Raw genomic sequence first — 13,395 nt, forward strand, 5'->3', positions numbered from 1 at the left:
TAGATGATTTAGTCCGTCCAAATTTGATGAATTGCTTCTTCTTCTCTGTTCCGAACATACAGATATGGACCTTTAAAGGCATGTCTATTCTTTTTCTGAAAGAACTTAGGCCCTGGTTTTCTTGTAAAGGTTAGAGCACTTTTTAAAGAATAGAGGTAAAGAAGGCTGGAAACGAACAAAAAGGATGTGGAAAATGGAATGGACTGGCACAAATAATGATAACAATCCTCTATACAAAGAATCAAAATAGTGCGTTTTTGTATTATGTTGCTTGGCAAATGAATACTTCAGCAGCAAAACAAAAACAGGTCAGCAAGATGATGTATGAATGGTATGCCTTGCAAAACAGTATGTGAGATCTGTTGTTTTTGCCCATGTTAATAAGGACTGCATAAATTCGTAGGACAAACAAGTTCTAAGATCCACATATCCTTGCAAAGCAGACTATTCCTTGAGCAATATGCTAAGCTTTGATTGGATCTGCTGGTAGTTTATTTCATTAGAGTTGAAGATGATTGAGGGAGGTCAAGATGAGGAGGTTGAGATAGATTTTATTTTCAAGCCCAACTCCCATAGTCAAGGAAACGGATTTATTGTTTTCTTTCCAGGTATGAATTAATTTTAGTTTTATAAACGTTCTGTGCATCATTTGCATCCACTAGGAGTATCTTGACAATTCATCTCCGCATGCTGGATATGTGTTGCTCATGGCAAAACTATTACATATTTACATGCATCTGAAATTATTTAAACAAAAACACAAACTTGTTAAACGATGCCATGTCCGTAAGATACAGCGAGGCTACACAGCTATGGTCCAAAACTGAAATATACTTAATTAAGGAAAGATACAGGTGTAGATGGATTCAAATTTGCAAAACACAAAGTAGAGTATATTTGTATCAAGTGTTTCACTGAAACAACTAAATTACAGAGTGCAACAAACAGCAAGGAAATTGAAGTTGTATATTTCCAAGACCATTGCATAAAATCAAGGTAAGGAGCTCCAATTTCTTACCCAATCGGTTATAGTAGAAACATTTCTATCTATATCTTCGACGCAGTCACTCCTAAGTGCCACCACAATATCTTCTGAATAACTGTCTTTGGCCTCCTCCAACAGAACCTGAAAGATCTCACACTCAACGTTGTTTGAGAGTTTTTTCCCTGTATAGCCCCTACCATAACCAAATTCAGAGCTCAGTATATACAAATAATGAGAGAAAAGAAGTTCACATAGACAGAGAAGCAAATCACCTCTTAGCTAGCCGATCATACAACACGGAATTATCAGTTTGAAGCACCACTACACGATCAAACCAACGTTCAGGAAAGAAGTCGCAACCATGGTGATCTACAATGATTCCACCTTGTTCCATCACATCTTCAAGTTCATCACATACCTGCCAAGGACATGTATTCCAATATCTTAAATGTGGGAACAAAAATCAATTCCTTTCATTTACCAGATGTGATTACTAGACTACAACAGAGTATGAAACAGAATTTGAGCATCAAAAAGCTTGCGTGTTTGTAAAATCACTGAATAAATTCTGGAATGTTAAGAAAATAAAATGTACAGTGATTTCCTGAGTGAAAATGCAATGAATAAGAAAACATTATGGAAGTAACCCTATTTCCACTGAACAGGCAACAAATAGGACTGTGATTATGAAATTAGAAAAAACTATCCCTATTTCCATACAAAAGTAACAACTTTGGGCAAAAGAACTAAACCCTAAACCCTAAACCCTGATTCAATAAAGTGATTGATGGAATTTACCACTCGCCTACAAATATTTCGGGCAATTCGAATTGATTAATGGAATGCAATGATAATTTCATCAAGACAAAAAAGTGAAGTATTTCGATTTTTTAATCTAATAAGTATACCTTAGAGAATCTCTAGGAATGCTCCAATATGTTTAGTTGATTTAACGCTAATAAAATGTTAACAAACATGGATAAGTTGGCTTACGAGGTCTTCGTTGAGGAGATAGCACTCGAACTCGTCGTCCCAGCCGTCGTGGAGACTCTTCTCCTTGACCAAATCACCAACGTTGATGTGGCGGAGATTGGCAGCCTCGGCGAGGGCCGCCGACGTCGTCGTTTTGCCAGTCCCCGGCGTGCCAGTTATGAGTATGTTTGGCCTCTCTCGTTTCGTCCTAGCGCCGCCATTCTGTGCCATTGTTGGAGCTCGAGAGTGGTTGGGCCGACAAGGGTTTTTGATTAGTACTCGCACACACTTTTTTTCTCTCGCTTTAATCCGAGTCGACCAAATCCTAATAATCCTAAGTCCAAATCTGATCCAATTCGAATTCATGTATTAGGTCTCAATTTATTAACTCGGCCTTGTTTATGTCGGGATTTCGTATCACGGCAAAAATTGGTAATCCTACCATTAAAATTACTTAGTAAATTAAATATTGTTCAATTTAGCTTGATTAAAACTTATTAAGTAATAATAATTATATATAATATTTTTTATTTAATAAAATCACTAAAATAATAATTTAGTTTCTTAACCGTGTCCAACCCAAATTCGACCCAAAATCATCAGGTTTTTAATGAGTATACTTGATAAGGACCCAAAATATTAACTTTGTGTTTGTTCATAATTTTTCATGTTCTGTTAAAAATTATCAACCAGTTCAAATGTCCATTAAGTAGTTTAATACTAATGAAGATTTAATAGCTACAAAATTTTAAACATTTAATTTTCTTTTTTAGTTTAGTTGTTTACGGTCCTTTAATTTGGTCAAGTTTATGTGGTCGTGGCCCAGTTTTAAAGTGGATTTATTTTTAAAGTGGATTTATTTTTATTTTATGAGTGAATTACAAAAATAGTCTCTGACTATGCACTTATCTTGCAATTGAATCCTGAACTTTAAAAATATCCTCAGACAATCCTGGACTAAGCGTTTATTTCAAAATTGGTCATTTTTCACTGTTTCGAACCGAAACTACCCTTTTAGAGGTTTGAGCAATTTCGGAAGTTCAAAAAATTGACTTTTTCATGTGTCAGCACATTAATTGATTGTGCAAGTTGTCTCCTCTTTTAAATACTCATTCTCTCTCTCACCTTCTCTCCTCCATCTCTGTTCTCTTCCCTTCTTCTTCCTCCCATTCCTTCCTTCTTACCTTCTCTCGCAACATCTCGACTGAAATGGATTGTTGCGAGAAAAAAGGGCAAAGGTTTAATTTCGGTGGTGCTATCCGAATCGTGTGGATTTTAACTTGGTTGGGCAGATTCGGCGCGAAGGTGGGGTTGGGGGAGAGGACGGACGAAGTTGATTTGTTTCATTTGGTGGGTTTCCGTTGTTTTCATTTGTAGCCAATTATCGTGGGTTTGAACAAGTAAGTTTGATAGATAGATTGCAGTTAGTGAGTTTTGAGGAAAATTTTTATTGGCGTGAATTTTATTTGATTATGTGTTTATAAGGTGTAAGTTTGGAATTGTATTAAGTTTGAAGGTTGTGATGTTGTAGTTTGATTGAAAAAAAGATTTCGACTCTTTCACTGAATAAAAATGACAATATGAAAATCACTCTATGGGAAGTAGAAGTATGAAATGAGCATTTTCATTCGAATGGATCTTGTTCGACATCTTCGACCCAGTGATCCCTGGATGGTGTTGGCTTCGTTTCGTTTCCATTCGGCTTTGTTTCGTTTGCATTTTGGGGTCACTTTAATCTTGCAAAGATACTTCTCAGCTTTTCTTTAGACAATTTTCCACCAATGTGTTTGTTTGGAATTCTGCTTTTCTTCATTTTGTTGTGTTTAGGCGTATGTATTGGGTTGTGCCAGTATTTATATTGGTTGATAATGTATCATTAAATGAGTTAGTTGGAATTTGGAAGTTGGAAGTTGGTAGTTGGAAGTTGAAAGTTGGATGATTTGAACGCGTATTTGGATGCTCATATTGGGTACTGATCGAATTAGACATATGATACAATACCAATATCGGTTCGAAACTAATATCATCTCTAGTACAAACATAATATCAGATTTGATCACATTCATTTCAAAGAATAATATCATCTTTAGTACTAATATCAGAAAATTGCAAACACTACTGCACAAAATAATATCATAGTGCATACAAATAGTAATCTGACCATAGTGGATGCCACAAAATGATATCAGTTTCAGCAGAAGAAGTTTTAAGTACATAAGTACTCCTAAGTTAGGTATGCAATAAAACATAAACGCATACCAAAATCATGTCATGGTTAATTTCATTGTCAAATAGAGAAATATGTGAAACAAACTTAAACTTCAAAAATCAAGACTCAGTACTTATAACACATAAATCAAAATCAAATTACATTGAGTTGAACACTACAATTCTTCCCAAACATTCACGAAGTACGTCACCAATTTTTTTCCCACAAACTGCAATCACAATATCTGAAACAAACTTGAAACTTATACTCAGTACTTAGAACACATAGATCAAAATCAAATTATATTGATTTGAACACTACAATTCTTCGCAAGTTTCACGCACTACTTCACCAATTTTTTTTCCCACAAACTGCAATCTACAGGTGAAAACCTACTTGATCAAACTCACCATAATGGCAACAAACGAAACAAACAACGAAAACCCAACAAACAATACCAAAACAATCTTTCACTTTACTTCCACCTTCAACACGATTTGGAGATACTTCAGAATCAACTTCATCTTCTCTTCCAACTTCGTCTTCAAGCCACCATGTCCAACCGATTAATTGTAACCTTCTAAATCCACACACTTGGGATGACACCACCGAAAATACTTGCAGCCTCCAATCTTTCCCTTTTGTTCGCAAATGAAATACAACATTCCATTAGATTCCTTTCCTGGGTCGACAACGATTTTGAGAATCGCTCTTTGTCGGCACAAACAATTTTCGTACTCAAATCGGAGCCACCTACAACCAGCCACGCCTCCTCCATCGCCCGATTTTGTAACAGACAGCGAAGACATGAAGGCAAAAAATTGTGTCGAGATGTTGCGTCGACTTTTGCAGAAGGAAGGAATGGGAGGAAGAAGAAGGGAAGAGAAGAGAAATGGAGGAGAGAAGGTGAGAGAGAGAATGAGAGAGAGAGAATGAGGAATATTTAAAAGAGTAGACAACTTGCACAATCAATTAATGTACTGACACATGAAAAAGTCAAATTTATGAACTTCTAAAATTGCCCAAACCCCTAAAAGGGTAGCTTCGGTATGAAACAGTGAAAAATGATCAATTTTGAAATAAACGCTTAGTCCGAGGTTGTCTAGGGATATTTTTAAAATCCAGAGTTCAATTGCAAGATAAGTGCATAGTCCAGGAACTATTTTTTTAGTTCACTCTTATTTTATTAGGGGTTTGAATAGTTCAATTTTGTTGATGTAGTTTACTCATTCATATCAATTTGAACAATAAAAGAATTTTGATCAAATTCTCAAATTATTCAAAATAACAACTGGTGGTTCTTTTTGGAAAAATCTTAAAATAGGGCGGAATGAGGTATAAATTTAAGTGTTTTTTTTTGTTTTTGGTAAAATAATTCATTGCTTGTCATACTGAACCTGGGAAAAATTGAATGTAACTCTGGGCAATACACAAGTACTATATCTCTTCATTTATGAGACAAAGTTCAGGTGCATTTTTTACAATGCAGCAGTAAAAATAAATACACTATCACAACTTCCTATTTGACATTTGATCCTATGTTATAACAATAAACAATAGACAATAACAATGAACTTTACAACAATATTAAACTGCTCATTAAAATTAAACACTTATTAAATGCTCCTAATGGGAGAAATCAATAGTAACAGTCCCAGCAAGAATCAAGGAGATTATCAAACCGCTCATTTTCTTTACCAAATGGCTTACTTAGGTGTCAGGTCGGGCGAAGGAATGTCTTCGCCCTTTTTAATTGGAGAATCGTCTGGGTCCGAGTTAATTGGACATACGGAGGCGAACTTGCAGAACTTGCACTTCCAGAGCTCCTCCATCGGAGGGTAACTGGCTTCTCTCTTGCCCAGCCAAAACTCGAGACATGACTTGATTTGATCTTTGACCAAATCAGGGTCATACACGAATTCATCTTCCCCTAATAAGGAATGATCCTCCTGTAACTCGTACCTGTTTAATGAAAAGAAGGTCTTGTAACGGTTCATGCGATGGGAACTCTAAACCAAAATACACGCAACAGAAGTATGCCTGAAGAAAATGATGATAACAGATTTAATCGGACATGCACCCATAATAAGAGCACGGGAAAGAATTATATTGGACTAGACATCCACTGTCATCTCATACTTCATTTCACCAAGAACTGACATCATAGATGAACTCCAAAGAGCCCAGCTGAGTTATCAATTTAGATTGATTCAAAGGACAGTATATTAAACAACAGACCACTGACACTGCAGAAAGACGAATAACTACAAGGCTAATGCAAGCTCACCTCAACAATAGCTGGTCATGAGCCATAGGCAGCGATCTACAACTATTTCCAAAATACCGTACCACATCACTCAGAGTCTGCATGAAGAACAACAACAACATGAATGTCATATAAAAAGCAAGAACCAAAATTTCAGTTATTACTGTTTTGCTTTAGCTTATTTTTGTAAATTTAGTGATCAGTAAGTTATTGTAATTAAGATTTTACTGTACACCCTGCCTCTCACGCTCAAACAATTTGACTTTCATTTTCTTTGCTCACAATCACTAGCTGATGTCCCAAGCAATCAATGTATCTTGAATTGCATCCCAGCAATATATGTTTCAAGCAACAGCACAACTGGTATTACTTATGAGAAAGTTCAGTTTCTGTACTAAAGAGAAACAGGAAACCTCCAGTACTCTTATGGTGTAATTGGAAGCTTATGCTTCATAATAGTATCTGTTAGATTCATTTGTCAAAATTTCCATATGCAAAAGTCAAAGTGAATGCTGTAGTCGGGAAGAAACAATTTACCTCTGACGGAAAGCCTGATTTGGTTGTATTATCTCTAATTTCTGGAGATAAAATATGATTGGGATTCAATGAAAAGAAATCAAAGAACTTTTTGGTGGGAAACTCGTCTGCAACTAAACTGTCCCACATATACTTGTAGCACATAAGTTGAAACCTGCCACAAAGATTTTGACTAGATGGCTCAGAGGAGGAGAAAGTAAAAGGGAGCTGTTTAATCAATTGTGAGTAGCCTCTACCTTCCATTTCTTTTTTGTGGTTCGCCTGGTAGGGTCGGCCGGACACGAGTTTTGGTGTCAACTAATACTGGAAATTTTGTGGACTCGGATACAGGCATCCGAAGTTCATCAATTATCCCCACCATCCATACACCTTCTACAAAGCCTACTCTGAAAGGGCATCAAGTAAAAATGCACAAGATAGTCAACATAAACAACTCATATTCTCCATAAATAATCAGCATTTTAAATACTACTACATTTTTGCACATTAATAAGATAAGCAAATATGTCCATATAACAATCTTCGAACCAAGTGCAAAAAGAATTAGAAAAAAGTTACAAAAATACGCTACACATCAAATGACAGGGGATTCGGGTAAGTAAAACTTTCTCATTTGGTAAAACACTACTCTTATCTTTTATGCAGATAAGGAAAACACTGGATCATGAAGGTGGCAAAGTTCTGACCAAAATGAGACAAACAACCCATGGCCAAAGACATTCATTTCCATCATGGTCTAATAGAACAGAATAACACTTACTTAGTCACATTCACATATGAAAGTAAGAAATATACAAAAACTTACAAAGGTAACTCGCGCGTTAATCCATCAAACAATAGTTGATTGCTACCGACAATGAAATTCATAAATTTAAGAGCCCACGCATCTTCAGCACTTTCAACCTGAACTTTCACCCTTTTAATTACCTGCCCACATTCAAAAGAAAGGTCATATATCCTTATCCTACCAGCAATCATACAAGAGAAGTTGCATAAATACACTACTACTGTTTCCTACTTCATATATTTGCAAAGATAATTGTCAAAATTCATACTATTAGAATTAAGAATCGAACAAACACTCAAACAGTAGAGCATATTCACATATCCCCCACAGAAAAGAAAATGCAAGGTGCATACAGTTTCCAAGGAACGGGAGAAAAATTATTTGAAACATACCTCTTCTTCAAGTACTACATGCCGCGCACTACCTGCTTTCATAGCTTTCGTCCTTTTTGGTTTACCAAAGAGTAGAATAAACTCCGTCTGCTTTTCACACCATTCCTAAATCAAACAGAAAACAAAAATGTACTATAAACATGACAAATATTTGCACATTCTGCTTATGATTAATTGATTATATACTAGCTACTGCAATTCACCAAGTCAGCACTCACAAAACCCTTCTCACAGTCCATGAAATTTCAAAATCAATTTTTTTAGGCAAAAACCAGAAAATACTGCTTATAAGGAACTGGGGGAAGCTAGGATACCGTGCCGGTAAGATCGGTGACGGACAAGCCTCTGCCCTTTCGGAATCGATTCAGAAATGACTCAAGCACTACGTTCCTCTTATTCTTCTGAGGACTGGACCCGCAGGCCCGGCCCGAATCCTCGATGTCGGACGGGCCGGTAGACGTGCAAGCGCATATTCCGCGCTTGGACAAGAGAGTGATGGAGCGGAGTGATTTCGAATTTCTGTGGAGGTGAGAAGCAGGCATGGCGGTGGCGGCGGCGGCGGCCAGGGCAGCTTCGATGAGAGCCATTTCCTCTTCGCTGATGATGTCGATGGGGATTTTGGCAGCGGAATCGGCGGTGGTGGGAGAGGAAGAGGAGTTGGTGGTCATGGTGTGTGGTGGATGACGGTTTGTGCGGGCGGGTGACCGTTGGAACGCCGCCTCTGACGGCGGGGCAATTTCGTAAATACTGATGGCGTCACGTGTAAGTATTGCCTGCGAATGACTTTTGTCTTTTGATGATGAAGGGAAGTATAGTTTGAAACTGAACGGCGTGACAGTTCCGTTACATATAGTACGATTTTATTTTTATTTCGATTTTTTAAATATTTGAATGGCGTCACATGTACGAATACTTAAGATAGTTAAACAATAAACAAACTTTTATGCAATTATTGGATTGAAATGTTACCAGATATAGATGTATAATTCGTCAAAAATTAAAAAGTTAAAAAAGAAAAGTAAAATTAAGAATAAGGTAGAAGAGATAATAAAATACTACTACTATACTATAAAAGAGTAAGATAAAAAAGAAAATAAAGTAAGAGACATAAATGTATTATATTTTATAAAAAATAAAAATGGCCTAATTCTAATTAGAATATATTAAAAAATTATATGATCCAACACTAATACAACATATTAAATAATTATTGTAACACTCTTTGTCTGATTTACAAATTACAACTAAATTTTAAAACTAAAATATTTTCGAGTTATTCAAATGACATTTATATTTTAATAGCTTATTACTGAAGTGTCAATAAATTTGTTCAATGGTGTTTATATAAGACCCATACAATTTATATATTCCTTTTTGTGTCAAGTAGGCAAGTAATACAACTCATCTTTTAGACAATACTGAATTTTATCAGTAGTGAGGGATCCATAAACTACAGCTCGTGGGATCGGACTCCATATTATGAAAAAACAATTAATAAAATAATATTAAATGCATTAAAATTTAAATAGTTATACAATCTAAAATGGCAAAATAGTTCTGGTGGACAAAAATAGTGCATATTTTATATTTATCATTCAACATAGTATATTCATGAGATAAAATTTAGAAAGAAAGAATAGAAAAGATCATACAATAATGATGATCAATTGTTTAATTCAATTACTTGATTTGGGAATAGGTAAACTTGTGAATAATAATGATTAATGTTTATATATTCAAACAACAAAAGATACTTCGTATTTTTAGCCCAACTTCTCAAAACTTCATCTTCTCCATAGTTCTTCACCTGCAAGTATTTTGTGGGCATACATGAGTTCTCTTCTTCTTCGTCGTGGCCTCATGAGGTCAGATCGGACTGCAGCGGAGTCGGCGGAAGCTCCTAAGCCCGATTCTAGTGGCTCTATGGTGGGGTCAGTTGACCGACCCCACCTATATCCGTCGTTGACTTTATGTAATGTTGTTTTGTGTGCAAAATGAAGAGAGAAAAAAGTAAAATAGAGGGTTTCCATTATAAGAAATGAGTTATACTTGGTACTTATTTGTATTAGGATTTAGGAAAAAGAAAAGTAGATCCAGCCCATATTTCAGTCAAGGCTTGTGGAATGGCAACGCTACAATACCATAGCTTGCTATATTCAGCTTTGGAAACTAACTGTCTCAGGAACTATGGATGTTGAATCACTAAAAAAAATTGATCTAGAAGAAACACTTCAAGCAACAACAAAAGAACAACTCTCTGATGATCCCTAGTAAATTACCTCTATGGATATGATATAACCTTTGGCTTCCTATGATTTTCGACTGTTTATAAGTACCTGTGTAAATGTATCAATCTAGGTGTTCTCGTTTGGGGATTCTTGCGCTTTTACGACAATGGTTCGTTCTCATTAGTCATTACCTATGATTTTCAACAATGGTTCGTAATTTACACCCGTGTAAATTACGATGGTTTAAGCTTCAGTTGACCAACGCAATATTATGTAGGAAAAATGTTTCCTAGAGCATTAAAAAAACTCGGCATCATAAAAAGAAAAAGCAAGATAAAAAAGAAGGAAAATAAGTTCAAATTGTCAAGAGAGTCTCCATCTCAAACTCTAAAACACAAGTAGCAATCCGCCAAACAAACAGAAAGTAAAACCAGAAAATTGCAAAATTTGAAACCTCAGGGAAGTAACCAAAATTAAGGGTTGAAATGGTTGTCAACCTTTTCACTTTGCTCCCTTCTTGACAGCAGCCTTGGTAACCTTGGCACCAGTTGGGTCCTTCTTCTCAACGCTCTTGATGACACCAACAGCAACAGTCTGTCGCATGTCACGGACAGCAAATCGTCCAAGAGGAGGGTACGCTGAGAAAGTTTCCACCACCATGGGTTTAGTCGGAACCATCTTAATCATACCAGCATCACCATTCTTCAGGAACTTGGGCTCCTTCTCCAGTTCCTTACCAGATCGCCTGTCAATCTTGGTCAAGATCTCAGCAAACTTCACTGCAATGTGAGAGGTGTGGCAATCGAGCACTGGGGCATATCCATTGCCAATCTGTCCCGGGTGGTTCATGATGATGACCTGGGAGGTGAAGTTGGCAGCTTCCTTGGCAGGATCATCCTTGGAGTTGGAGGCAACATACCCACGCTTCAAGTCCTTGACTGCAACGTTCTTCACGTTGAACCCCACATTGTCACCAGGAAGAGCCTCTTGCAAGGCCTCGTGGTGCATCTCAACTGACTTGACTTCAGTTGTCAAACCAGATGGGGCAAAGGTGACAACCATACCAGGCTTGATAACACCAGTCTCAACACGACCCACAGGCACCGTACCAATACCACCAATCTTGTAAACATCCTGAAGTGGGAGACGGAGAGGCTTGTCTGATGGTCTCTTGGGCTCCAAGATCTGGTCAAGTGCCTCAAGAAGGGTTGGGCCCTTGTACCAGTCAAGGTTGGTGGACCTCTCAATCATGTTATCTCCCTCAAACCCAGAAATAGGAACGAATGGGATCTTCTCGGGATTGTATCCAACCTTCTTGAGGTAGGAGGCAACTTCCTTAATGATCTCATCAAACCTAGCCTTGGAGTATTTAGGTGTGGTGGCATCCATCTGCACGATAATGGTAGCAATAAGTCAGATTGTGTAACGATAAAATCCTAGACGCTACAAAAATACACGAGTTGATTAAATAGATTTACCTTGTTACAGCAGCAAATCATTTGCTTCACTCCAAGAGTGAAAGCAAGCAATGCATGCTCACGGGTCTGCCCATCCTTGGAGATACCTGCCTCAAAACCACCAGTGGTGGAGTCAATGATGAGGACAGCACAGTCGGCCTGTGAGGTACCCGTAATCATGTTCTTGATAAAGTCACGATGTCCGGGGGCATCAATAACAGTGCAGTAGTACTTGGTGGTCTCAAACTTCCACAAGGCAATATCAATGGTGATACCACGTTCACGCTCAGCCTTGAGTTTGTCGAGCACCCACGCATACTTGAATGACCTCTTGTTCATCTCAGCAGCCTCCTTCTCGAACCTCTCGATCACACGCTTGTCAATACCACCAAGCTTGTAGATCAAGTGACCAGTGGTGGTTGACTTTCCAGAGTCGACGTGGCCAATGACCACAATGTTAATGTGAGTCTTCTCTTTACCCATGATTTCTCAGCAAATAATACTGCAACAACAAACCATATTATTAAAATACAATCAAAAAGCTTAAATTATTAGTCTAATTACTAATAAATAATTGAAAAACTCCAAAACAAACAAGCAAATATTAAAAGTCATCCTTCAATAATTATCTAGTGCTACTATTTTCTACTGAAAGTTCAACTATTCAGGATTATAAAACTACACCTAGTAACATGCGGAAAACACAAGTTCAGATCTCTAGCTCGATACATCAAAGAATTCAATCCACATAGGCATAAAAGCATGTGTATTAAAAGGCATCAAATTAAGCATGCAAGCTAAAATTCATAACGGAAATGAATCGGTATATACGCAATTCCATAAGATAACTGAATGAAAAAAAAAATAGTAATTCATTAAGTGAGTAGATCAAATTTAAAGCATACAATAAACCAACAAATAACTACACATCCATAAATAAATGGAATTATCGGATTTCAAATGTTTCAAAGTTGAAACGATTAGCATTTTGCAGATTTATACATATACAACACACACAAACGCTGAAATATAGTGGAATAGATATAGTGAAATAGCTAGAATGCGGACCTTAGAGAAGTTGGAGAAGGCAGCTCAGTGTCCGCCGCGAGGTTTTTGAAAATGAGAGAGGAGAATAATGTGGGAGGGCTCACAAATTTATACTGTCTTTCAGGTTTCTCATGGCCGTAGGATCAATTGAGATCTGACGGGTGAAAATAGGCGGATTTTTTAAAGAGCTGAGGCGGCTTTTAACTCTGTTTTGCCTGCCCTAGCAGCGTTAGCGCTACGCAACGTCTATATACCATTGCGTAATTACGTCCTCGTCCTCATGTTTTTGGTCAAATTACCACCTATATTTATTTCATTTTTCCCAAATAAATAAATAGGGTTATTATACTTAAAACAAAATTCAGTATTTCCACAAACTTAACACGGGTGCTTATATGCATTGTGATCAATTGAGATTTTTTATGTTAATTGAGAAATGAGATGCAATATCAGCCACTCATTTTTATTATAAATGAGTGGTCCAAATTTTTCCACATGGAAAATATCTTTAGATT

At 36.9% G+C, this 13,395-nt stretch overlaps 3 protein-coding genes across 3 annotated transcripts; all 3 read right to left on the reverse strand.

Moving 5' to 3' along the window:
* Positions 1 to 813: 813 nt before the first annotated feature.
* Positions 814 to 2,290, reverse strand: AAK6 (P-loop containing nucleoside triphosphate hydrolases superfamily protein). Its single transcript, XM_048083855.2, has 3 exons — positions 1,979 to 2,290; positions 1,258 to 1,403; positions 814 to 1,178 (listed from the first exon to the last, which is right to left on the reverse strand). Exons 1-3 carry the CDS (start codon positions 2,186 to 2,188, stop codon positions 992 to 994), a joined length of 543 nt encoding a protein of 180 aa, XP_047939812.1. The 5' UTR covers positions 2,189 to 2,290; the 3' UTR covers positions 814 to 991.
* Positions 2,291 to 5,593: 3,303 nt separating this feature from the next.
* LOC125186979 (exonuclease V-like protein) lies at positions 5,594 to 8,962 on the reverse strand. The gene is made up of 7 exons (XM_048083470.2): positions 8,463 to 8,962; positions 8,149 to 8,253; positions 7,775 to 7,896; positions 7,206 to 7,355; positions 6,970 to 7,123; positions 6,454 to 6,530; positions 5,594 to 6,128 (listed from the first exon to the last, which is right to left on the reverse strand). Exons 1-7 carry the CDS (start codon positions 8,814 to 8,816, stop codon positions 5,873 to 5,875), a joined length of 1,218 nt encoding a protein of 405 aa, XP_047939427.2. The 5' UTR covers positions 8,817 to 8,962; the 3' UTR covers positions 5,594 to 5,872.
* A 1,730-nt stretch (positions 8,963 to 10,692) lies between these two features.
* LOC125188493 (elongation factor 1-alpha-like) lies at positions 10,693 to 13,044 on the reverse strand. Its single transcript, XM_048085352.2, has 3 exons — positions 12,902 to 13,044; positions 11,855 to 12,335; positions 10,693 to 11,765 (listed from the first exon to the last, which is right to left on the reverse strand). The coding sequence occupies exons 2-3, from the start codon at positions 12,314 to 12,316 to the stop codon at positions 10,878 to 10,880; spliced, it is 1,350 nt and encodes a 449-aa protein (XP_047941309.1). The 5' UTR covers positions 12,317 to 12,335; positions 12,902 to 13,044; the 3' UTR covers positions 10,693 to 10,877.
* Between the last annotated feature and the right edge of the window lie 351 nt (positions 13,045 to 13,395).

This window comes from Salvia hispanica, chromosome 5, assembly GCF_029641045.1.
Source record: "Salvia hispanica isolate PSC_SH4W2 chromosome 5, Shi_PSC_v1, whole genome shotgun sequence".
Lineage (NCBI taxonomy): Eukaryota > Viridiplantae > Streptophyta > Magnoliopsida > Lamiales > Lamiaceae > Salvia > Salvia hispanica.

Coding starts and splice junctions, on each gene's coding strand:
- AAK6 (XM_048083855.2), bottom strand. CDS start 2,188: ATGGCACAGAATGGCGGCGCTAGGACGAAACGAGAGAGGCCAAACATA. Junction 1,404..1,978: donor ATCTCCTCAACGAAGACCTC/GTAAGCCAACTT, acceptor TGTCCTTGGCAG/GTATGTGATGAACTTGAAGA. Junction 1,179..1,257: donor TATGATCGGCTAGCTAAGAG/GTGATTTGCTTC, acceptor TGGTTATGGTAG/GGGCTATACAGGGAAAAAAC.
- LOC125186979 (XM_048083470.2), bottom strand. CDS start 8,816: ATGACCACCAACTCCTCTTCCTCTCCCACCACCGCCGATTCCGCTGCC. Junction 7,897..8,148: donor ATGTAGTACTTGAAGAAGAG/GTATGTTTCAAA, acceptor GAATGTGGGCAG/GTAATTAAAAGGGTGAAAGT. Junction 7,356..7,774: donor TTAACGCGCGAGTTACCTTT/GTAAGTTTTTGT, acceptor ATGCCCTTTCAG/AGTAGGCTTTGTAGAAGGTG.
- LOC125188493 (XM_048085352.2), bottom strand. CDS start 12,316: ATGGGTAAAGAGAAGACTCACATTAACATTGTGGTCATTGGCCACGTC. Junction 11,766..11,854: donor TGATTTGCTGCTGTAACAAG/GTAAATCTATTT, acceptor ATTATCGTGCAG/ATGGATGCCACCACACCTAA.